General features: G+C 42.8%; 1 protein-coding gene across 2 annotated transcripts in view; it reads left to right on the top strand.

Moving 5' to 3' along the window:
- CHN2 (chimerin 2) overlaps positions 1–26292 on the top strand; it is a 176581-nt gene that overhangs the window by 85089 nt on the left and 65200 nt on the right. For both annotated transcript variants that reach the window (XM_075419085.1, XM_075419084.1), the window contains 3 exons: positions 12744–12775; positions 15848–15961; positions 17983–18268. In XM_075419085.1, the coding sequence (XP_075275200.1) occupies positions 12744–12775; positions 15848–15961; positions 17983–18268 (432 nt within the window). The remainder of the gene's footprint in view (positions 1–12743; positions 12776–15847; positions 15962–17982; positions 18269–26292) is intronic.

Below are 26292 nucleotides of genomic sequence, written 5' to 3'. Positions count from 1 at the left end.
GCTCTGTGGAATACATCCTTGAAGACCTGCCAGCTCTGTTCTGTTCCCCTGTCCCTGAGGACCATTTCCCAGGGAGTCCTTCTGACTATCTGCTTGAAGAGCTGGAAATGTGCCTTCCTAAAATTTAGGGTCCTGACTATGCTCTTCGTTATTCCCATTTCCCTCAGTAGCGTTAGTTCCACCAGCGCGTGGTCACTGCAGCCCAGGCTACCTCCGATCTTGACATCCCCAACAAGCTCACTCGCACAGGTGACCACCAGGTCTAGTATTGCATCCCCTCGGGTAGGGGTGCTTATTACCTGGCTTAAGAAGTTGTCCTCAAAGCATTCTAGGAACCTGCTGGATTACCTACAGCTTGCCATGTTGCTTTTCCAGCAGATGTTCGGGTAGTTGAAGTCCCCCAGTAGGACGAGAGCCTGCGAGCGCGAAGCCTCCTGGAGTTGGAGGAAGAATGCTTCATCTATCAGCTCCTCTTGATCTGGTGGCCTGTAGTAGACACCAACCACTAGGTTCCCTTTGTTGCCTCTCTCTCCGATTCTTACCCATAAGCTTTCGACCTGCTCGTGGTTATTCTTCAGGGACAGCTCTTCACTCTGTAGTATTTTCTTGATGTAAAGGGCAATGCCCCCGCCCCTCCTTCCTTGCCTGTCCCTTCTGAACATCCTGTAGCCATCAAGAGCTACATTCCAGTCGTGGGATTCATCCCACCAAGTTTCTGTGATGGCAATCAGGTCATAGCTTTCCAGCAGCATGATTGCTTCCAACTCCTCCTGTTTGTTTCCCATGCTGCGTGCATTTGTATAGAAGCATTTCATCTGAGCTGTCGGCCTTGTTACCTTCATAGCAGAGCACCCCTTTTTTCCCTTGAGGTGTTTCATGGGTATTTTCTTGTTGGCACCTGATACCTCAGGCGCCTCCAGCTCCCTTCCGCAAGACTTCCACATTGCTGCAGTGTCCCTCGCATGCTGCTGGGCAAGGGGTTGAGGGCTCCTACTAGCCCCCTGTCCCTCTAACCATTGTGTATCATCCCCTAGCCTGTCACTGGCAAGCCTGATAGGTTCCCCTTCCCCCTTCACCTCTAGTTTAAAGCCCTGTCAGTGAGCCCCGCAAGCTCCTGGGCAAAGATCCTCTTCCCCCTTTGAGAAAGCTGGTTCCCATTTGATGCCAGCAAGCTTGGTGCTGTGTATGTCATCCCATGGTCAAAGAACCCAAAGTTGTGGCGGTGACACCAGTCACGGAGCCATGTGTTAATAGACTGAGTCTACCTATGTTGCTCAACGTCTCTGCCCACCACTGGAAGGAGCGATGAAAAGATAACCTGTGCTCCAGATTCCTTTACCAATCGTCCTAGGGCTTTGAATTCTTTTTTAATTACCCTCGGGCTACTTGCTGCAACTTCATCTGCACCCACATGGAAAAGCAGCAGAGGATAATAGTCTGAAGGTCGGACCAGTCTAGGAAGTTTCCTAGCAATGTTGTTGACCCGTGCTCCCGGGAGGCAACAGACTTCCCTGAGAGGAGGATCTGCCCGGCATATTGGACCTTCTGTTCCCCTCAGCTGGGAGTCTCCTACAACTATGACTCGTCTCTTCCTCCTTGTGGAGCTGGTAGTAATACGAGAGAGAGGTCCTTCTGATCTTTGTGCCTCCTCCGATGTGGATGGGTCAACAAGTTCCCAAGTATAGAGAAGAAGTATTTATGAAATCAACAACAGGAGATAAACTGAATTAATATTATTATTTCTGCTTGGATTTTCACTTTCATCCTTCCCCTGTCCCCACTCAGAGATGTTCTCCCAGTGTAATGAAGCAGCAGTGTGTCTCAGACTCCACTATGCTATGCAGGAGCTGGTCTAAGGTCCTCTCCTCCTCATTTTCCACCTGCCCCATCCACTCTCAGTTGTGATGAGTTGTTTCCTTCCACACCTCCAGCCCACACTCGAGTTTAGAACCAGTCTCCAGCAGATTGGTTATAAACATTCGTTTGGCACTTTTCAAGTGCATTCACTAGGCACCTTGCTGAGGGACTACGTGTTTACATCAAATAGTAGCAGTGAGCTGGTTAGGAAGCATGGCTTTTGGGGATGCATTAAGGTGGGTGACATAACAGCAATAGGTTTGTGCAGATGTACTGTGAACTGTTGTGGCATGTGTCATAGAAATGTTTTAGTGCCTCTGCCATGCTTCTACCATGGGACAAAGCCCTGGATGGAAGAGGGGCCCAAGAAAGTTGGTTCATATTCAAGGATCACCTCCTCTAAGCTCAGGTACGATGCATTCCAACCAAGAGGAAGTCAGGCAAAAATGCCAGGAGGCCTGCATGGATGTACAAGGAGCTCCTGGACAAACTCAGATGCAAAAGGGAAGCCTACAGGGGGTGGAAGCAAGGACAGGTAGCCTGGGAGGAATAACGAGAAATTGTCCAAGCAGACAGGGATTAGGTTAGGAAAGCTAAAGCCCTGATAGAATTAAATCTGGCCAGGAACACAGAGGACAAAAAGAAAAGCTTATATAGGTATGTCAGTGCTAAAAGGAAGACCAGAGAAAATGTGGGCCCTCTCTGGAAGGAAATGGGAGGCCTGGATACCCAAGGTATGCAGAAGGCTGGCATGCTCAATGACTTTTTTGCCTCAGTCTTCGCCGGAAACTGCTCCAGCCACACTGCCCAAGTTGAAGGAGGCACAGGCAGGGACTGGGAGAATGAAGAACCACCAACTGTAGGAGAAGGTCAGGTCTGAGACCATCTAAGGAACCTGAAGATGCACAAGTCCATGGGACCTGATGAGGTGCATCTGTGGGTCCTGAGGGAACAGGCAGATGAAGTTGCTGAGTCACTGTCCATGATATTTAAGAAGTCGTGGTAGTCCAGTGAAGTTCCCAGTGACTGGAAAAGGGGAAACGTAACCCCCATTTTTAAAAAGGGTAAAAAGGAAGACCTGGGGAACGACAGGCCAGTCAGTCTCACCTCTGTGCCCAGCAAGATCATGGAGCAGATCCTCCTGGAAACTATGCTAAGGCACGTGTTAAATACGAAGGTGATTGGTGACAGCCAACATGGTTTCACTAATGGCAAATTGTGCCTGATGAATTTGGTGGCCTTCTACAATGGGGTTACAGTATTGGTGGATAAGGGAAGAGCAACTTTTGTCATCTACCTAGACTTGAGCAAAGCATTTGACACTGTCCTGCATGACGTCTTTGTCTCTAAATTGAAGAGACATGGATTCAATGGATGGACTACTCGGTGGATAAGGAATTGGCTGGATGGTCGCACTCAAAGAGTTGCAGTCAATGGCTCAATGTCCAAATGGCTACTAGTGATGAGTGACATTCCTCAGGGGTCAGTATTTGGACCGGTGCTGTTTAACATCTTTGTCAGCAACATGGACAGTGGTACTGAGTGCACCCTCGGCAGGCTTGCCGATGACACCAAACTGTGTGGTACGGTCAACACGCTGGTGGGAAGGGATGTCATCCAGAGGGACCTTGACAGGCTTGAGAGGTGGGCCTATGCGAACCTCATGAAGTTCAACAAGGCCAAGTGCAAGGTCCTGCACATGGGTCAGGCCAATCCCAAGAACAAATATAGGCTGGGTGCAGAATGGACTGAGAGTAGCCGTGAGGAGAAGGACTTGGGGGTGCCGGTTGACAAGAAGCTCAGCATGACCTGGCAATGTGTGCTCGCAGCCCAGAAGGCCAGCCGTATCCTGGGCTGCATCAAAAGCAGCATGGCCAGCAGATCAAGGGAGGTGATTCTGCCCCTCTGTTCCGCTCTAGTGAGAGCCCACCTCAAGTCCTGCATCCAGCTCTGGAGCCCTCAGCACAGGAAAGACACGGACCTGTTGAAGTGGGTCCAGAGGAGGCCACAAAAATGATCAGAGGGCTGGAGCACCTCTCCTATGAGGAAAGGCGGAGAGAGTTGGGGTTGTTCAGCCTGGAGAACAGAAGGCTCTAGGGAGACCTTACTGCAGCCTTCCAGTACCTGAAAAGGGACCTGCAAGAAAGCTGGAGAGGGACTTTTGATAAGGGGTTGTAGCGATTGGACAAGGGATAATGGCTTTAAATTGAAAGAGGGTAGATTTAGATTAGAAATAAGGAAGAAACTCTTTGCTATGAGGGTGATGGAGCACTGGCACAGGTCACCCAGAGAAGCTGTGGATGCCCCCTCCCTGGAAGTGTTCAAGGCCAGGTTGGATGGGTATTTGAGCGACCTGGTCTAGTGGAAGGTGTCCCTGCTCACGGCAGGGAGGTTGGAGCTAGATGATCTATAAGATCCCTTGCAACTCAGACCATTCCGAGATTCTATGATTCTCACTGGTCACAGAATTTCAAGCAGCATTCAGAGCACTGATATGGCCTACTGCAATTATCTGCTGCTGCTGGGGATATTTTCCTCACATTTAAATGACTCAACACATCATTCTTGAAAAAAGAGAGCACGGTTTAAATGCTATATTGAAATTTTTCATCTTGCATTCAAGGTAACATTGGTATTCCTTCTTACATGTAATGATGCCCTTACTGTGTGAATGGAAGCTGCATAACAAAATAGATGACTCCTGCTTTTGCTGTTGAAGTTGTTTGAACTTGACCCTGTCTCCCCTGACTAGTTAGCAACAGCCTCCTTGATTAAGATTTATTACAATTTATTTTAGCTCGTGTTCAGGAGCACATTATTTTCTTTGCTAGGTCAGAAAATATTTGTTTTTGCTTTTCTTGTTCAATCTTGCTCTTTTCTGTTAGAGCTGAATATATACAGAAAGATATTCTGGTTTAGTAGCAATGGCAGATGTCGATGTTGGGGGAGATTTTTGCCACCTTCTGGAGTTTATAGTGTTTTATCTGGTACACTGATTATTGGCTGCTGGACAGTTTGCTCAAGGTCATAGATAGGAAACAAACCCAGGTTAAAAATACCCTCATAAAGGATGCCTTAGAGCAGCTCTTTTGAAAGTTTGGTACAAGCGAGTAAGTAAACAAACAGATCCAATTCCTTTTAAATTCTTTGTCTTTAAAATATGATAGAAATAACCTTGACTGAGTGGAAATCAGCCTGCAGTAAGTGCCACAGTAATAGTCACGGCTGCTGAGCTTCCTATGTTTCTTTGCAATGCGTTATCGTTCTGCAAAAGAGTCGTTACACATCTTACCTTCTCCGTTGGTTACAGCACACCGTCAGAGCAGAGAAATTGTGCAGCTTTGAGCAGCAGTTAATAAAAGCATTCTTTGTGCTCTTCACTTTTGTCTTCCCTTTTATATTCTTCCTAGTAGAGATGAAATCCACTCCTACCTTCTCCCCAGCACCGTAAATTTTACCGCAGAACATTTTGTTAGAAGATATCAGACATGATTTGGCACTTTGCTGTGCTGATAGATTTAAACTGGGTTTTGTTATTTAGGTAAGTGGTGACCAGTTTGTCATTTGAAGGTTTGACTTTCTCCTCTCGAACAGCTCATTCTCCCTGCTGCCTTTTGTCCTGAGAGCCTCGCAGAGATGGGTAGAGACATGGTATTACTATGGTTTTATAAGTGATTTATACATCCTATTCAGTCTGCTCCATGTTAATCCCTGTCTCCTGAGAGCAGTCCAGGCAGAGGTGAGGAATAGACCGGATCATGTTATCTCAGGGCTGGAAGAAACTCAGGAGGTTGTCATCCCTGCATCAAGCAGAGGTGTTTGCATATCCTCTTATTAAAGCCTTTCAAGGTTAAAAATTTCATGACCACCTCTGCTTAATTATTTAGTGTTTAGTTATTTTTGACATGTTCCTAACATCTAAGCTGTATATCTTTTTTTTTTTTTTTTTTTTGCAGTTTAAGCCTATTACTTCTTGTTGTGTTCAGTAAGCGTGCAGAGAACAAATTCTTTTCTTTCCTCTTGGAAGCTGCCTTTTTCATACCTGTCTGTTACAGCCTCTCTCTGTCTTCTCTTATGTAGGCCAATGTCTACAATGTTTTAATGTCTTTCACATTTGCTAAATCCTTGCTCACTCCAATTATTTGCTCCAGTCTATCTTGAGATGCAGTGCCCAAACCCACACTGAGTATTCCAGCTAGAGGCTTTCTGACTGGACATTGCAAGGAGAGGATTACTCTTCAGGTGTATTGTTGGCTGGACTCTTGTTTTTATACCCCAGTATAACATTCTGGTTTTGGCAGTTTTTTGCAACAGACAGCATCAGTGATTCATGTTCATTTTATGATCTGTAATGATGCCAGGATCCTTTTCTGCAGCGACCTGTCTAGTCATTGCCCCTCTGGTATTTTGAATGATTTTGACATCTTGCTCCCAGCTACCATAGTCCCTCGCCATCATGTGGCTGAATGTGCATCCATCGAGTGGCCGTAACGCTGGCATCCCTGTGGCTCTGTGGCTGAAAGACAACCGGAGCTGCAGACTTCCAAAACTATTCGTGTCACCTTTCTCTCTGGAGAGGCTCTGAAACATGGGCGGCGCAGGTGCAATGTGTTCTGGGAGCTTGTGCATTGCTAGTTTTTTTCTGAGGAATGCCTTTGCTCCGCCCTCATCATACAGCCAAAATACATGAACGTACTCATGACCTCGCGTGTGCTGGATAGGCTTGTCGTACGAAGACTGTCCCATCAGTCATACTGAATGCCATTGACTAAAATTCTTAGGGGAAAAGACAATCTTTTCGTAATGTATGTATATAATAAGTGTCTATAATTGGCCTGTCCTTCGCCAGGGAGTACAGATGTTACATTGCTGCTAATCCTACTAACAAAATTAGCAACAGGCTTTATGATATGATACTTTTTGCAAAACCAGCAGTTGCTTCTTATTGAAAACATTGGCTAGAGAACCTGATAAGGTGGTAGTAAGAAAGTGGTAAAAAGGTAATAAAAAAGATGGATAAATATTTCTCCGCAAAAACAATGTGCTCCCTGTTTAAATCGCTGAAGAGTCGTTGGTGTGAAATAATTTGTCCTATTTGGAGGGAAAGATAGACACACTAATTAATCCAAGTAGAAATTTCATTAAGGAAAATTTGGAGGCAAAAAAATTTGTTATAGAAGTAATGAAATACAGCATAGTTTTTTACTTCATTCCATTTAACGGGGGCTTACAATCTTCCTTAATCCTTTTCTGTTGTTGATTGTAAGGCTAGAGTTTGCAGTTGGCTCATGACAGTTCTGGCAAAAGGTGAACAATTTGGACAATAAACTCCTTTTCTGTTCAATCTGGTTTTACTGGGCTTGTGTTGAAAGCTTCTTTTCCAACTCTTCTATTTCTCTTTATGTCAAACTGAGCTGAAAAGTGTGTTTATGTCTAGTCAACTAGAACTACTGAAAAATAATTAGGATTCTTCCAAACAGAAAATATATCAAATTACACTTCCTTTGGGAAAATGCTTCACTGCCTCCTCTGAGTGAGCACACTGACGCTAACTCTTGGATCTTGTTTCTCTGCTTTTTCTGTGTACTGGGGAGAACAGAGAGTCAGGTGCAGCTACCCACCTTACTGTTTCCCTTCCCCTTTTATATTCTCTTCGTGGATGTGTTAAGGCAGTAGTTGACATAGGTAGATATACAATGTTATGCCATGCTGGCCCTTCTGAACTACAGATAGATTGCTGTCCTAGAAGGATTTCTAAATTTGCATTCCAACATTTCTAGATTTCAGCTTTGGCCACTGGATAAGGAAATATGTCTTGTGCAATGAAGTTGAAGAGAAATTAAGTTTTTCTGAAATTAGGGTTATCTTACTTCTGTGGTAGTACTTATGCAAAAAGAATTCTTCAGGGTATCTTCAAATCTTCAGTGCAATGTGGCTTGGATGTCAATGGTTGCAATGAAAATCTATCACATTAGGGGATGCTCACCTCCTGCCTGGATGATTCCTAGTAGTTTTGTAATGAGTTATCTTGCAGAGCAGTGTAGGATTTTAACACAATAATCTGTACATTAGCAGGAATATGTCATTCCAGGGCTAAATCGTCCTGGCCAGAAGAGGAGCCACAAATCCCAGGGTATTAAAATTCAGTAAACACTGTAAATGTGATATATTGAATTAGCTTAGATAGCTAGTGTGTTTTTTTGAAGAAGACTTGCTGCCTTCTCAGTGTTGGCCTCAAACCCCAGTACAAATGACTCTACACCTTGAAGAATATGCTGTAACATTGTAAAAAAAGCTTGTAAAATGAGACTAAGTGTACAAGTCAAGTTTTCTGGGGAGCTGGGGAGAGGCAATCAGCTTTGGCAGGCTGGGAGTCAAGGCTGGAGTACAGAGTCTCTCAAACACGAGCTTCCAAAGGCCTTTGGAGAAAGCCGGGAGAGCTGTGCTGCATTTTGTTTCCCTTTGAGCACACTTCAAGATTAGATGTCATTGAATGTTGCTGGCTTTCTAAGAGTACTGGATTAGTAGTGATTTAGGCTGTTTCCCCCTACTTATTATTTGCTGATCAACTGGATTTTAGTTTTAAACAATTTTGGCATTCACTGATGATTCATACAACTGTGAATTTCTGTAGTAATTTTCAGTGTTTTCCACCTGGTTTCTGGAACAACAGCCAGAAATGCCTTCTCTGCAACAACATTTTTGGTTTAAGGTTGTCAAGAATACCTTTTTCTAAGCCAGAAAATTGCCATCCGAGATTTGAGTTGAAAGCTGCCGCTTACTTTTAGTGGAGAGAGAGAACCCATTTTATTTTTCCTCTGTATGGGAGTAGTAAAAGGAGGATGTGGAGTTCTTTAAGGCAAAACATATTTTCATTAGTGAAGACCTATTATTTGCCTTACATAATTTTCTTCAGTTTTGTACATTGTTTTTGCCTATTAGTATAAGAGTCCTAAATGATGCAACCCCTCTGATCTATCCACTTGCTCAGTGTCTGGGGAGATGGGCCAGAGTGATGAATAAAACCACTGGTTACCTGGGAAAGGTGGCCCTTGTTTCAACAAGAAAATTGTGAGGGCTATACAGAAAGTGATGAAAGTGTTCCTCACAGCCATTACCTATGAAAAAAGATCTGAATGTATGTGTCCTCAGAACAAGGCTGATTATTCTGGGCTCCTGCCACTGGGAAACAGTCACTTTTCTACCTGTGGCTTTTCTGTTCTTCCCACGACTAAGAATTCTCTTAGGCGCATCTGCCTGCCTTTGTGTGTGCAAGCCCATTTAGAGCAGGAGAGGGAAAGCTAATCCGAACTGAATTTCAGTCACCTTTGCCTTCTGGGATATATAGAATTTCCCTTGAAGTTTGTACAGAGTCTGCGGTCGGCGCAAAACAGACCTACTGGCTCCTTTGATACTTTTAAGCCTCTGCTCCATCAAATGTGCAGGCTTTTGGTTTATTTCCAAGTTCAGTCCAACATTCTGGTTTTGATCTAGAGACCCTGATGTTATTTTGATCTTTTATTTTACTGTAACTTTGTTGCCTTGTGTTTGTTCCTAGCGGTGAAGTTGGTTAGCAGCAAAATGATTATTTCAGGCTAGAGACTGAGATGAGCACGGGAGAGGTTTTTTAGATTCTGAGGTACCTGGATGGTCTGGCAGATCTGGAGCTGCATTTCAGGGGTACTACAGTACCTTTCTTGCCTGAAGCCAAGTGCTGCAGTTGTGAAGTTGTGGCTGTTTTAGATACATCGATGCTAAAAGATGTTGGAACAAAGGTTTCTGTTTGGGAGGGGAGGGGAGAAGCTAAGATTTCATGGGCTTTGTGTGGATTCCCAGCAGAATAAATATTTTAGCTCATGAGCAGCAAAAAAAATGGAAATTGCAGTGTCCAGGGCAGTTCAGTCAATTGCTAATTAAATGATAAAAATTTCACAGATAAATTTGGGTTTCTGCATAAATGGTGTTGTAAGAGGGATACAAAATGTGCCTCCATTTGCTCAAGGAGTTATTTCTAGGTTGCTTTTATAGTTTATATATATAGTTATTATTTTATGCATATATGTTTGTGGGGAAACTTCTGCTTACAGGTAATTTTGAGGGTGCTAGTACTGTTAACTCTTTTATCTTTCTGAGGTAGATTGAAAGTGCTGGGTTTTATTCTATGTATACATATAGTCAAGGCAAGTCTATATTTTTAAAAAGAAGCAGATTCTGAATCCTAGATGAAAGTCATGCGGTACCTTCTGTGGTGCAAAGGTTTTATTCGGCTTTCTGTGGGAATGGAAGTTTATCTGTTTGTTCCTTGTCACCATTTTCATGCACTGAGCAGCCTTTGTTTCTATGAAAGAGAAGGCTGCCTGTGATGGTCTGACCTAACCCAGCTTCTGATACCCATTTTTTAATTAAGTTCCCAGCTAAATATATGCTTTGAGGGGTCATTAAGGTCTAGAGGGATGACAAGAAGGCAGCACAGTTCCAAGATAATAAAGTCATGTAGCGCTACTAAAGGTGAACATATGAACAACCTCCTTTCTGAGGTAATACAGCTTTTTCTTGATTTATTTTTTTTACTTACAAAAATACAAAGTTAAAAAAATGAATTAATACACTTTCTTCTCTGACTTGCCATATATGTACATAGAAACAGAGCACCTGCACTTGGTAGTTCCTCTGCTTTTGCTCTCTCTTCACTTCTGCGTTTGCTTTATCCTCTTATTCCTGCCCCTCAGAGCTCAAAAATGTTTGCGTCAAGGTATTACTCCTAGGCAGGAGTTTCAAGGGTGTGATACTGCTTTTGTTAGTGCTGTGCTAGAAGAGAAATGCTGAGCTGGGAAAGAAGCGCAGTAAGGACTTGATTGAACTCCCTTAGGTCTTCCATTGAAGATTCTCATTATCTTGTACAGACTTTTGTTCATCTTGCGCTGTATTGTCGCCTTAGTGACTGCAGGGTAGAAAGTCAGCTGCTTCAGTTTAGTGTCTGGCGTGTAGATTATTGAATCAAAAATGTCACATTTATGCATTTGCTATTCACAAATTAAAAGCTTTCATCAATTTAAAGTTTTTATGAGTGAAATAATGAGAGTTAATCAAAACAAGAACAACGATCCCTGTTTCCAGTCATACAAAATAGTGAAAATTAATTGGTTTTATCTTAAATGATGAAACAGTCTTGAAACCACAGTTTTTCTGCATGTGTGTCACTGTGTATGAAGCAGTAATTCCATTGGTATGGACAGTTTTACTCAGGTACGCAGTCAGATTTTTTTTTTTTAATAATCTGGAGACTTCATCTGTGTCTTGTGTTAGGTTCTGTCATGCTTATGCATGAAAATGCTAGCTGAAGTTGCAGCCTGGTAAGATAACACTACTGATAATTGCCATAGCTGAAGAGAAAGCATCTCTTTATAAAGACACTTAAATGAATGTATCTATATGAATACGTCTGTGTCGTGGTTTAACCTAGCAGCTGGCAACTAGGACCACGCAGCCACTCACTCACTTCTTCTGCCCCACAGTGGGATGGGGAGGAGAATGGACAAAAAGTGAAACTCATGGGTTGAGATAGTTTAATAAGACAACAAAGAAAGGAATAGTGGTAGTAGCAGTAATATTAATGATGATGATGATGAAGAAGAAGAATATGCAAAATAAGCTATACAGAATACAGTTTTTCTCACTGCCTGATGGCCAGTTGCACAGCCAGTCCCCGAGCCGCGATTGCTGAACCCGCAGATTTCCCGGAGTGCCTGGATTTTGCACATATTGCGGAACTCCTGAAAAACTTCGAGCTCACGGAAAAGGTTGAACTCACAGCAGAAGAGGGTTCCCGCCCCCTGGCCAAGCCCATTGATAAACTGAGCATGACAGCTGTGGTGTGGGATATTTCCAGGGGCCAGCTGGGGCTGCTGCCTGGACCTGCTCCCTCCCAGCTCCTGCACACCTGAATCTGGGAGACGGAGAAGAAAAAAGTCCTCGATTTCTTAGCAGCGGTTCAGAACGTCGGCGTACTATCCACATTCTTCTCCCACGACCTCGAAACACAGCAGCTGCCGGGAAGAAAACTAACTCCCTCCTCGGGAGCCGCAGCGGGGGGAGGAGCCTGCGGGGCGGGGCGGGGCGGGGGGCGGGTCCTGGGCGGGGCGAAGCTGCCCGGCAGCCGGGGACGCCTGGGGGGGGGCGCCCCCTGCCGGCGCCGCCCGCCCGCCCAAGGGCTGCGGCCAGGGGACGCGGGTGGCTCGGGGGAGCAGAAAGAATGGAGGGGGAAAGAGGTCTGAGAACCGGGTGACAGCCCCGGGCGTATCCAGAGTGCCTGAGTTCCTAAAACTGAGTTCAAAGCTCTTGGAAATCACCAGGAGTCCTTCCAGCAGCTTTCAGCTTCCCCTGAATCAGGCCTGCAAGTTCTTCAGACTTCAAGGGAGTTAAGACTAGGTCTAGACCCAGAAACCTTGTTTCTGCCAAGAATATCCATCTTTTAATCTTCGGTTAGTTGTCGTATATAGGCAAAAAGTGTTATTAAGAAGCTAAAGGGTGTATAACAAAAGTAGTCTTCCATTATACTGTGAATACTAGATTGGTAAAGCTGCAGAAAACTATGTACTTGATCAGATTTTATACGATTGGATGTATTTTTTGTACAATTATGTCTATTTTTTTCACAATTAACACATGTTATTCTTCCCAGAAACCCATCAATAAAGCCACCTCTTCTGTTTTCATCTTTCTGTCCCTCTGTGAGTCACGTCACAGTCACAGTTTTGAATCTACAGAATTTCATCACTGAGACGGTGCGATAGTCCTCATTGATAATGAAGCATAATTTATTTTTCTGCAGTTTATTTAAAATTGACTATGTTTTTAATAATTTTCTCCTTTCTTCCAAAATTTAGGTGGAGAACAGACCAAAGTATTATGGAAGAGAGTAAGTATTTTCCTCTTTTAATTAGCTGTTGAGTGCATCCAAAAGTTGTTCTAGAACTAAAAACAAAAGACACAGTGGAGGTCTGATAAAATATTTTGTTTCACCTTTCACTTCAGCTGGGAGCTAAATATATCGAGAGCCTGACAATTTAGCTAAGTTACAGTCCAGTACTGCTGCACACAATCCATGGGTTGTGCTGCTGTGTGAGCCTGCGAGCTTATTTTGCTTTTCTCAGGACAGTTTGGGAAAAAAATGCCGTCTGCGGTATTTCTTCTCTTTATTTTGGTTGGGGGGAGAAGCACCTTGCTTCCCTCACCGCCTCTTTGTGTTTGTTCCTGTACTGTCACCACCCTACACAGCTGTGGAAGTATGCATGTATGCTGCTGCACGTGTAAATGCTGTTCTTCCTGCTAAAGTTCCAAGGTCCAAAATACCCAAAGAAGAGGTGTGTTTTTGTTGTGAGGAAAATAACGGACCACTGGAGTGTGATTCCTTTGTGCTCAGCAAGCTCCTTGCCAATAAATAGCTGGGAAGGGGCTGGACCCTGCACTGGCAGGGAGGTTTGGGCAGGTGAAGCTGAAGGGTGTAGTCACTGCAGCAGTCATCCAGATCTGGCATCTGGCCGTTACTAGAGTAATCTGCTGAGGCCCTAGCCCTTGTCACTAGCTTAATTATTTAGATCTCGTGTTCTATTTTTCTTCCATCCCAGACACATCATCTGTGTTTAACGATCCTTTTCTACCATCAAAAACCTCAAGAGCCAGTAGCTTTGCCCCTAATTACTGAAGTTTCATTTTTTAAATATTATCTTTGACAACAGGGAATTCAGATCCAGCCACTAGAGTACAACAGAGCCGAAGACAGTACCTACCCAAGTAACCCATCATGCTTCCTGCAGCAGGACTTGTAAAACCATTACTGCAATCTCTCCTCCAGGAACCTGCCTGGCTGTTGACGTACTCCGGGTTTGTGGAGTGATGAGGCTGGCAGGAACTGTAAGAAATCACCTGGGTGAACCCGCCCAGGCAAGATCACGTTAGTTGTTATCATTTGGAATGATTTCAGGACCGCTGGGAACAGTCCTATTAAAGCAACTGACTCAGTGCGCAATAGTGCTTGGAAAGACAATCAGGGGTTTCTAGGGAGAAGAAACAGAAAATATATAGTTATATTGCTATACAAATCTATGATGTAGTTGCATTTTAAGTAGTGTGTGTAGTTGTGGTCCCTCTCTCCTCCCTCATTTTTGGAAAGGTTATAGAAGAAGTGAAAGGTACAGCAAAGTGCAGCAACGGTGCGGCAAAGGGATGCAGCTCCTGCCGTGCCAGGAAAATGATCAGGTCTTGCTCAGTGGATGTCCAAGAGAGGGACGTGCACGGTGTCCCTCTCAACTCCATTGCCACGGGGTGCTGCGGGGGCCAAAAGCATAAAGACATTAAAGGGTTTACAAGTGAGATTCTCAGATTCATGACGGGTAAGGTCACAGCTGATCGGAGACAACTTCTGGCTAAACCAGTGAAGGATGGACAGGGATGTGAAGTGAAAGAAATATGTCACTGCTTCCTGTACTCTTTCCGTAAGCGCTGGTTGTCGGCTGCTGTCAGAGGCAGGTGTCTGAGCTCGGGGGATCTTGTACCGTGTACAAGCTGGTTTTGTGTCATTATATCAATATGCCAAAAACATCCATGAGGAAGCTTGGATTACCCAGTGTTTACCACCCACAGTTAAAGAAATTTCACAGGTGCCTCAAGTAAATTGATCACCAGGAGAGCTTTTCTACCGATACCTAACCTAAAGCCCGCTATATTTTATAATGAGCTTCTGGTGGCAAATAGCCTATGCTCATTATTTTTAACTAGAGTTATGAATTGCCATGAGTTTACTGGTAAAGACATGCTTAAATTATATCATCTAGGGGATGCTCATTTTAATTTGGATGTGGCAGTAAATGAGTGTGTCCCCACCAATACAGACAGACAGTAGGAATCAATTTACATAATTTTGAATAGCAAGTCACTCTGGAAAGATCACCTAAACCTAATAGTTCCAACATGCATTAGCTGTAAGAAGACAATGTAAAGAGAACAGAACCATTGTATTTACATCCAATGTGTTTTTCTTCTCTTTCATTACTGAGCCAGAGGCAGTTTTAGAAATTTGCCACTTTATATGTGTTGTCAGAAAAGAGAAAATGCTGAATGCCGGTACATTTTTGTGCCTTTTTTTCTGACAGCCGCAAAAATAGAAACTTTCAAAACCTCTGAGGAGACCCTCGGAGACTTACCGGGTAGCAAAATGTGTGTAGGACTGTAAAGACTGCATTTGTACTTACAGAGAGATCACTTCTAAATATTGATTATTGTAAGGTTAATTGTGCAGCCTAGGGCCTCCTGCTTTCTTAGAATAGCAATGACAAAAGAATCAAAGCAGTATTGCGTTTTTCCTACGCTGAATGAGGAACTCGCTGAAATACAGAAAACAGTATTTTTCTTGAGGCTACTCTGTATCTTCTTCTATGTTAATATATGCAGAATAGAATTTTTAATAATTGTAGCCATTTTTTGTCTCATTTTCCCTTACAAATTTGAGGAAGCAATGTTACTATGAAAATAAAGCAAACTAATAATAAGAGTGACCACTCATCTTAATTTGAAGTCATCGCCATTTAAAAAAAAGCCTTTGTGCCTAGTTTTCAATTCTGTTGTAACGCCTCCTGAAAGGAAATGAGGAATAGGGACATAGACTGGTAGAAGAGCAAAAATTGTGAAAAGATGGGGCATTTACAGAAAAAAACCTTTGGGTGCGGTTGAAGTGTCATACTGGCTCATACTGACTGAAACTGCATGTACAGTGTCATTTTCGTTTTGCTGCTGTGCCGGACTTGCCCAGGCTGGATGACGGTGCTGCCAATTTTAGATGCTTGGAAGCCGTCCTGATGGCTCAGGCCACAATGCTCTGCAGTGCAGAAGTTTTCAGATGGTTTCTGGGGTGAAGGGGGAGGTGTTTCTGGGGTGAAGGGGGAGGTGTTTCTGGTCGGATTGCTCTGTAAGTCATTGAAATGTCTTCCCTTAGGTTTCACGGGATCATTTCTCGGGAGCAAGCAGATGAAATACTTGCTGGTGTAGAAGGAGCATATATTCTTAGAGAAAGCCAGCGGCAACCTGGCTGCTATACTCTTGCTCTCAGGTAAATGCGGTTTTAATAGAGGCTTATAGTTCAAATGTAAATGTGCTTAATGGAGGGGATTGTATCAGCCGCTTTTGAATGAAGTCTGTGTCCACCGTTACTGAATCCACTTCACGGTGTCAGTGATTTTACACCCTCTTGTCAGCAGTTTTACCATTGCAGTACTACAGCAATTCAGTCACTCCTTTAGCACTTGGCTAGGAAGTCCCTTTTCAGAAGCAGACTGTGCCTGTTTTCAAAATTCTTGCTACCTAGAGTAGCCTTTACAACCTTGAGTGTTGCAAAGATGGAGCTTCTCCTTGCAAACTGTGTAAGAGGTGTGAGGGAGCACAGAACAGGGGAGCGTCCCGCCAGAGGACACAGCCAGGTTATCCTCAGAGCTCAGCGATGTGTCTTACACAAACATTGGCAACTGTGGGCGATAATAACCCTGGATAGACCTGGAAAATCGTGAAGTCCAGTGGCTGACCAGCTGTCAAAGGCAGTATACCGGACTTCAGTTTCCTTCCCTAACTGGTATTCAAGCTTGCTGTAGAAATACAGTGTGAAGCACAGGATGCTGCTGCTCAGAGAGGAGTCTGCTATTCAGCTGAATGAAAAATTCAGTGGGGACCTCACTGCCCCTCACAGGTGTGTTTCCTTGAAAATATGGTCGCTCCTGGCTTAACTGTGCCACGCAAAACCTGCCCACGCAACAGTCTTAAAGCTCCTGTGGGTTAGCGGCAAGAGGACAAGATGCTCTGTTGGGTTTTGACAAAACAAACTCATTGGCAATATTTTACGATGTTTGTAGCATTATTACTCCTGTGCGATATACACAAAATGAAAGTCTGCATTTTTATGCTTCTGCTGGTAAGCAAGAAGGAAAAATCCTTTAAAGAGTTATCCCAAGTAGCTGTGATACAGTGCTGAAATCATCCTCAGAATTCACATTGATGTGCAGATGGTGGAGCTGGAAAAGCTGGTGAGTCATGCCAACTAAAAAGTGGTGTAAATTAAAGGCAACTTTTGTCAGCTGAAAAAGAGCAAACACATTTTTTTAGGGTTTTGGAGAGAGATTTCAAAATAGAGAATAAAAAGAACTACTAAAGGATGGTGATTATGGCAAAGTGCCTGTTGTTTTGACACAACAGCATGATTTATAAATCCATCTGCATAATTATTTGTAGAATCAAAAACTGAATGTGATCATAAATTGTGAATTCTTATGAAGAATGTGGACGAAAAAAGAAGAGGCTTAAATGATTTCGTTTGAATGCCCAACAAACTATGTAGAAACATGCACATTTCATGCAATGTAGGGACCATTTAACCCAGTGTCATATCTTTTAATTCTTCAATCAAGAATGGGACTCTAACCTTGGTGTTACAAACTTAATGTGCTAATATAGCACTTCGCTGTTTAAAACACTGTAAAAAATCCCCACAGATTACACCTACCATAAACAGGGCCCAGGTTGCCATACAGAACTCTGGGTGTTTAACTGCATCTCTGAATTAGGAGCTTGGTCTCATTGCCTGCCTTCTAGAGGGCGATTCAGACCCTTAGGATTTTAATTACTTCCTAGAGATACCCATCTCTCGTCATTGACTGTAAATATGCCCATGGTGGTTAAGCATCCACCTTCTGCACCTCAAAAATGTTTTGTGGTGGAAGAGCCCTTAACACAATTACGCATCCCAATATAAGGTCTTGTCAATGCAAACATGCCTTTCTGATTGCTGCAGTAGTCCCGTTAGGATTTAGATTAAAACCATGTAGGTCTGGGTTGCATGGCTTGTTATGGAGAATTGGCCTCAGTTGTGTAGCCCAGTCCATGTGGTGGAGTTATGTCTGGGCTTGAACTTGAGTCGATCTATCCACAGATACCCAGTTGCAGCCATGTACATACTCCGTATGTAATCCAGATATATAGACTTGTCAGTGAAATTACCTCCTGAGCGTTTTGCAAATGTGAATTCTCTCTCACTCTTCCCTCTCTCTCTTTCTTCTCTCCCTCCTTTTTTTCTGGTATTTTCAGATTTGGTAATCAGACCTTAAACTACAGGTTGTTCTATGATGGGAAGCACTTCGTTGGGGAGAAAAGATTCGAATCAATCCATGATCTGGTTACAGATGGGTTGATAACATTGTATATAGAAACAAAGGCTTCTGAGTATATTTCCAAAATGACAACAAACCCCATCTATGAACACATTGGATACGCCACTTTGCTTAGAGAAAAAGTGTCCCGGAGGCTGAGCAGAACAAAAAACGAATCAAGAAAAGCAAGTGTAACGAGTGAAGAAAATACCCCAGTTGAAAAGGTAAGTATTCAGTTTAAAAATTTGATAATCAATACCAGTCTTTCTGTGAAATCTAAGAGAAAAAATATTTTGTCTAAAGACCATTTTCTATTTTTCTATGCTTCATTAAGTATTACTATCTCACTGAAAAGTTTCTATCCTGTTAATGTGATCTTGGCTCCAAACTATTGTTTGACTGGAGCTTATGACGAAAGCTTTCTAAGTACTCAATGCAAATGTTTTCGCTGTGTAAATATGTGTATATATACTGGCTAACTAAGGCACTGCATCTACAGTTGTTCACAAGTTACATTTGTTTGTCCATGTATACTCAAGCATATTCCACAGTAGGATTACAAAACTGGTTCCCACTAACCCTTCACCACAGCTCAAGTTTGTTATCTTTCCATTCACAGTGCAAAGCTCCTCTTTTCTGCCAAGTCTTTGGTGTATGGGTCTCAAACTGGGATATCGTGTGTTTTCTTCCCTTTCTTCTCATGGGTCTGAAATTGGGATATTGTGTGGTTGCCTCCCTTTCTTCTTGCTCTGCTCATTTGAGGTGCGCTTTCCTTGGTCTCCTCTCATGCACCCGTATCCCATAGCATTGTATGGACAAGAACTTATTTACATGGTGATAAACTGAGAATTTCATACAGCTAGCAGCCATCTGAGGATGTAAAATTAGAAATTCTTTTCCATATGAGAAACAGTCTTGTAAGCAGTGACGTGGATATTTTCATTTCCCAGGTGGTAAGACAGTAAGAACTGTCAAACAAAACTTTTTTTTGAGTCCGGTGTTTGTGCTGAATTGACTTACTGACATTTGCAAGCGTATTTCTGCGGTGTGACTGATGATTTTAGTATTCAGTGTGCTGGCTAGCTAGATGGGAACTAGAGCTGGTTTGTATTTTGGAAACAGGGAGCAAATTCGCTGTTATATAGTAATATTGAGCATGAAAAGAGATCAGCTTTTTTGTGCATATCCTCATCAGTCTAGGCATTTATAGCATAATTATTATCTGTTGGGTTCACATATCTGCATTGGCTGATTATATACTGGTTTGGCATTCGCAGTAGTAAGAATTGCTGGAGTAACTGACCTGACATGTAAACCTATTCATCCTCTACATGAAATTAATTCCATTTGGAATGACATTTTTTAGGGAAGGCGTACTGCCACAGCGAAGTCCTTTGGAGAATAGCACAGTAACAAGTCTTCTATTCAAGTTTTATTTCAAAATAAATGCACTGATGACAATGGGTTTTGGATTCAGTTGGATGGCATTGTAGTATGCAAGAGGAGTGGATGCCATAGAGACGGGTTTCATGCTCGTTCAGTTGATTCCTGTGATTGGACACTGGTTGTTTGTGAATGCTGTAACAGGCACAAGAAAATGAATTTTGACTTTATTTGAGGCACAATGAGAAGTAAACACAGTGCAGTGTGACAGACTTTTTTGAGTAGGTGTCACAGTAGTCAGAGAAATAACAGATAATGGTCCAGAGGATGTTCTGGAAAAGTCTCTTTTATATTGAGAAGATACTGGACCATCACTGGGATGACTAAATATTATTACATGACTGTAGTGTAATAAAGCAATCATAACAGTTGAAAATCATGCTACATTCTCTAGGAAATCAGGAGAATATTTTCTGTAGAAGGAAAACCACAATTTCAAAACTGTGTTCAGTTTTACTTACAGTTCTTGCAGTTGAGGAGCAATGGTCTTTTGTATCTCTCACAGTGCTCTCAAAGACTTCAGAGGGGTTTGTTCTAGTACCAGATTTTTCCTGACTGTGTTTTCTGTTGTGCTTGGGATTAGACATTGTTTTTCAGATTGGGTAGTTTTGAATAAGTACTGTAAAAACTCTTTTAGACCAACAGAAGGCAAACTGTTGCTGAAGGGGCCCCTTTCCTCTCTCCTTCACCACCACCTTTTCGCTGACATATGGTTTTATGCAGCTACACAGTAGATGACACTAGAAAAAGGCTCCAGATTAACACTAACTCTGCCAGAAGAAAAACTACATGAATTTCTCAGCCAGATCTGCTACCTGATCCACCTCATATGGGTGGAAATGCAGCACAGAGGAGAGGGCAAGACTTTCTTCTGATGACCGCTCAAAAAATGGTGATATTGGCTTAAAGTGAGTGGAGAGCTGCATCCTTAGTTCCAGGTACCTGTGCTTCAAAATGTTTGGGCTTCATGTAACTTGCTGTCAATAGTGAAAATACACCTCTGGACCTCATTAGTGATTGGATTAGGTCTTCTTTTGAATGGCAACAGAATGAAATTAAGTGTTTAGAGTATTATTTACCTCTAAGGAGGTTCATGATGTGGGTCCTTACCCTGCAAGGATTTGTGCTCATCTAGATTTCTGTACGTGCAGGCACTAGCAGCCTCCAAGACTGGGCTGCATGGCTGCACTGTCATGTAAAAATAGCTGGCTTCAGCTAAGCCATTACATTGTTGGCAACCCTCTCTGCCTTCCTCCCACTGAGGAGAAGCAGCAGAAGGAGGAACAGCAGCTGTTTCTAACATATTTTTCTTGCCAGAAGGAGTAGGAGCAATCACAGCTACAAGATGAACAGGGCTAAATAGACGAGGTGCTTCTGCTCCCAGGCTGAAGATGTGCTGTAGCAGCTGAGGTCTCCCAGTTGATCGTTAGGACTCCCAATGGGCTTCTCTACTGATACCGGTGGTTTTCCATCATCTCGTGTGAGATCCATGTGAAAAAAACATTACATCAACTGAATTACTAGCAACTGAAAGAAATCCACGGAAGTCTATATGGTGAAGCCTACCGTGGTTGCTTTTGTTTTGTGTGTGCCTGGGGGAAGCTCATGAGAGGTTTAGGTAGCAGACAAGGACGCAGGGGTCATCATTGCCATTTGTTCCTCACAGTAACGTCAGATAAAGTATGAACTGGGCTTTGGAATAAACCAGTGAAATACCAAGCATTTGTCAGTAACAGCAGATAGGGACAAAGGAGGATAAAGGGAATTTAATGTTTGTTTTTGTATAATCTTTAGCAGTCCTCTAAAATATAAAAATAATATGGGGAAGTGATAGTTCAGTGGGAGCTGTATCAGATGTTTTGCTTGTCGTGTCAGACAAAGGCTATGCTTTGCCCACAAATCAAAACCTTCACCCACTTCAATTACTCCAATAAATTTGAGACCCCTCAAAATGAGTGAATGCGTATTCAGTGTGACATTTTTCTGCAAAGTAAATTCTTTGCTGCATGTGTGAAAAATCATTGAGTTTTTTGTAAAAAACTCTGGCCAATTGAACAGGGAAAATGTCACATTTTGATAACTGAGCTGATTTATTTGAAAATGCTGCCTGGAGTATTTTGAATGTTTCAGAAATGATGGAGTGGAGGGGAAAGCCGTACATGCAGGACAGAAACTTCCATTATTTCTCAAGAGGAACGTGAGAATTCAGCGCTCAAAGATTAAGCATCAGTACTCCTCTTACAGATTAGGCTTTTTACAAGTGAGATTTTGTTTTATACTGAAACCAATTCTAGAGTGTGAAAGTGCAGCTGAAGGCATTTGTCTCCTTAGCGGGTTTGTTAACACCGTCCAGGGAATCTGCTCGTTCTGTCGCCTCCCACACTGACAGCGGAGATTATTCAGTGTCTCCATCACTGCTCCCCACGGGGCAGGTCAATGGAAGGGGGCCACCAAGGCACGGGCTGGTGGGAGGAGCACACAGCTGAATGAAACGTCTTGGTACTGCCTGGGGTACCTGTCTGTTCCCATAATGATAATTTCTTCAAGGGTGTAATTAGTGGAGTTGTGCCCGTTCCAGAAGGGGGGTGTGATACATGGGCTGGGTTAAGCTGTTGTTGTGCATGCCTTTTTAGTCAAAGTTTTTTGTAACAGGTGTAAGAAAGCGTTTATGCTTTATGATTTTTAATGCTGTTGTTTCATCTGAAAGTTATTTCTCTCTACCTTGAAAGAGGTGCTAGGTTTGTAGACACAGATTCCAAATTTTAGTCCAAACAGTGTAATAGACCTTTAATCTGAAAGAAGCCACAATGACTTTTACGAATGAAGTGTTGTGGGAGAACAGCATACTGCAAATACTTGCTTAGCAGTGTAGGAAGTTGTCATTTTAACAGGATCCAGCTTCAAAAAGGATCTTGGATAGAGAAATAGTTTTTTGTGCAAAGAATATTTGAAGATTGTATTTTATCTGTTTACAGCTGCGATTTAGGCTTGGGTGAGTTGTTATCGCTCACTTTGTGTTTGCTCTGCTTATGGAATGCTTCACTTGGGGCAAAGGAACGTATACTAGACGATATAGAGCAGATAAGTACCTGGCACTGGTATGTACTGTAATTAATTACCAGTAATTCACATTACTGGTGAATGTAGGAGAAGTGCAACTTGCTGTAAACAATGAATCTTCACACGTAGGAGAGAAAAAATTGCAGGGGTCTGTCAGTAAAATATGTAGTTCTGAAATCATATACAGAATATCACAGAATATCACAGAATAGTAGGGGTTGGAAGGGACCTCTGTGGGTCATCTAGTCCAACCCTCCTGCCGAAGCATGTTATGCTGCAGCTGCTGCCCTTAGTGCATCAGCAGTCTTTGTGTCCCAGGCAAGGAGAAAAAACTTTCCTTTCTAATACTACTGTGGCAAGTGTAATTTGGGAAGAGACATCCAAAGAATTGAAACGTTGGAAGTAAATGCAGGCTGGAATTCCATGAGCACCTTAAGGAGGTAAAAGCTGTTACGGCTGCTGAGGAGAAACGGTCTCGGTTCCCTCTCTTGCACTTCCATTCCCAGTCCTGTGACCTGCTCTGTGCACCACTGCAGCTGCCCCATGCCTTGGGTGGGAGCTGGACGCTGCGACAGGGTGCCCCGGGTCAGGCAAAGGCTGTGCCTCACACCTTGGCTTTTTGCTATGAGAGCCTTGCGCAGGAGCAGTTCCTCAGTTTGGGTTGCCTTATAACTTCTGAAGTATTCATGTTAGAATCATAGAATCATAGAACCATTAAGGTTGGAAAAGACTTCTAAGATGATCAAGTCCAACCATCAACTCAGCACCACCATTCCTGCTAAACCATGTCCTGGAACATCGTTTAGCACAGGCGACATGATGAGACATGTCCTGAAACATGGTTTAGCACAGGGGACACAATGAGAATGGCAGGCTGGAGTTAAAGAAAAGCTTTGGCAGCGGTTGAGCTTAAATTATTTGCAAAAAGAATGATCTTACCCCATCTGACAGAGGACAAACTGTTGGTAAACGAGATAAAGATTAAGGAAGTAGATGGAACAGGGGGAATGTTTATTTCTCAGTTAATCGAAATGACTTGTAAAGTGTACAGTAATAGAGAAATAAAGAACGAAAAGAAGAAAGAAGCCAAAATGAACTTGCAGGCTTCTCTTTTAGTCGCAGCAATTGTAGATAAGAGAAATGGAGTGAGAAGAAGGGGAAGAGGAGAATGTGGAGAAAGACGCAGAGGTCCTGGGACAGGGTCAGGATATGGAGCATGAAGAGGCCCTCCTTTGGGTCTGAATCAGTGCGCTATTTGCAGACAGGAAAGGCACTGGATGAACGAATGCCCTGACAGGAAAGAAAAGGACCAGTCAGGGGATGATAATGTTATGATGCTGGAAGATTTAGAAAACGAACAATTAAGGAAGGTTTTGCCAGTGCCAGGTCTTCATTTACTTGGATCCTGGCAAAGTTCCTGTCAGCTTCTCTCCAAGTAGGATCTGGCTCAGTCGGTTCAAACATAGCAGTTGTACATGAAATATGAGTTTGCTTGGAGCCTGGGCTGGAGTGCTTGTTCTGCTCTCTGGTTGTGCACGCCAGGAGCAGCAAGAGGCGTTTAACAGTGATGGTTTGTAAAGAACAGTGTAGCGTTTTGAGCTAAACTGAGAGAGAGTTGTATGTGGAGACTTCACTTAATAGCAGGACAGTGCAGAAAACTGTGTATTGCTGCTTGACATGGTAACCTCTCTATCTGTTCTGCTGGAACTCATTACCAGGCGTTTAAGTGCAAATGATAGAGCCCACAGTTAATACTGCAGCTAGAACTGAAGAGCTGAAATGATAAGCGTGTTATGGAGTCTGGAAGGCTGTAGATTTCCTCAGCAGAAAATCCCGCACAAATAATAGACAGATAAGAAAGCTATTCCTATTAAGGCAAAGGTGACAGAGAAGGAAGAATAACTTTGCTAGAAGTAGTAGTTGGTATTACTGTCCTCATTAGTCATGCTGCTCACACACAGTTTCCCACAGAAGAAAAAGGCCTTCCAGGAAAGACTTGTTTTCTAACATCCCTTAATTGGAGATGTAATCTGGTTATGGAACTAATTTTTTTAGGGGCACTGCAGTTTTCCTTACATCAAAACTGCATGGGTGACAGCCAATTTTAAGAGAACCTCTGGTTTGGTTCAGTTTTCGGAAGTATTTACACTTCTGCATTGTTATTCACACCATGTCTCTTTCTGAAGGCCTCTCAGCCTCATCTTACCGTCCATTTTTGTCTCTTCATTGAATTTTCTACAGGTCTGCTGTTAGCCAACAAAAAAGAAATCTTTTAAATCTTGCATTTATTCATCATTCTTCCCATTCTGCAGCTCCTCTAAACCTCTCATGATCCTGTTGCAGGGTCCTATTTAGTGTTTAACTCTCTGCTGGGATGTCTATCCAGATGTCAAGCATGTCCTTCCACATGAGGGCTGCAGGGTACTGTGCTGTCCCAGCTGCAGATCGTGGGGTTAAGAGGATAGTGAGCAGAAACATCTGTTCCTGCAGACTCTGGGCTGGAGCTCTGCTGATAATTTGACCCAGCAACTTTTACATTGCCTTCAACTCCCTGGTTTCTGCAATATGCTTTGTCAGAACAAATTAAGATTTATTCTGCAGGGACATCAACAACCCACCACCTTCTTTTATTAGGGGTTATAGTTTCACTCCTATATGCATATCCACAAAACTCAGAAGGGACTCCTTTCCAGCTGCTTTTTTCCCCTGGAAGATGCTCAGACACCACACTGATAGGCAGCAACATAAAGCCTGCACACAAAGGTGGCCTTTATCTGCAGATTTCAGTAATACATGGAGTGATAAAAGGTGTATGGCGTTTTGGCTGCTAGAAGCAACAAAATTATATGTCAGAATTACTTTGGGAGTAATTAGTTCCTTTCATCAGTCACTCCTGCTTGTCCTGCAAGAGTAGTAGTCTACACACAGGTTACCACATGTACGTACTTAATTGTAGCATCCCCTGACATGACTACTTTACTACATACCCGACTGACTTCTTTAAATAACATTTAGCAATTCAGTGCCGATTTCATCCAGAATAGTCTTTGGTATTATACCACAGCAAGGAGGAGTTTATATGAATACAGTAGATCTACCAGTATGTGTATTTTAGTAAACAGTTTTACTGTTTTTTTGAATGACAAATACCATTTTACTGAAAATATAGCTGGCTGATCATTTTCTTTTGCCTTTCCATGTTGGCGTTCTTTTGTGTTTTCTAGCTGTGTCTCTTTACAACTTCTTTTTTGTTTAAAGCATCATAAATATGAAATAGGCAATATATAAGAAAAAAAAATAAGCAAGCTACCAAAGTAAAATCATGGAAAGTATCTTTTTCAGTTCCTTCCCTCTGGCTGTCTGTGTAATGCACAGGAAAAAGGATGCTGCTTTGTAGTTGACCGTTTCATTCCTAACTAATACCTAATGTTTTGCCTGATTGGGCAAGCATTTTTGAGAAGAATGATTTGGCCTCATTTTAACAGTAATGGAAATCGAGGGAATGGAGAAAGAGAGGTTCCATTGCAAAGTATTTGCTTACATTGCTTCCCTGAGCTATTAACATCTCTCCAGGTTCCTGGTTTATGTTGTGTTATTACCATCAGCTTAGGATTCATGATTTTTGCCTTAAGCAGAATAAGTGATATGACTGTGCCTGAAGAGAGCTTGTAAGTTGGAGGCAACACTGATTTACACCGATGACATGATGCGTTGGATATGATCTGATCCAAATACTACTGAAATT

This window comes from Opisthocomus hoazin, chromosome 4 (genome assembly GCF_030867145.1).
Source record: "Opisthocomus hoazin isolate bOpiHoa1 chromosome 4, bOpiHoa1.hap1, whole genome shotgun sequence".
Lineage (NCBI taxonomy): Eukaryota > Metazoa > Chordata > Aves > Opisthocomiformes > Opisthocomidae > Opisthocomus > Opisthocomus hoazin.
The sequence above is the reverse complement of the archived record's forward strand: the minus strand, read 5'-3'. Positions and strand labels throughout refer to the sequence as shown.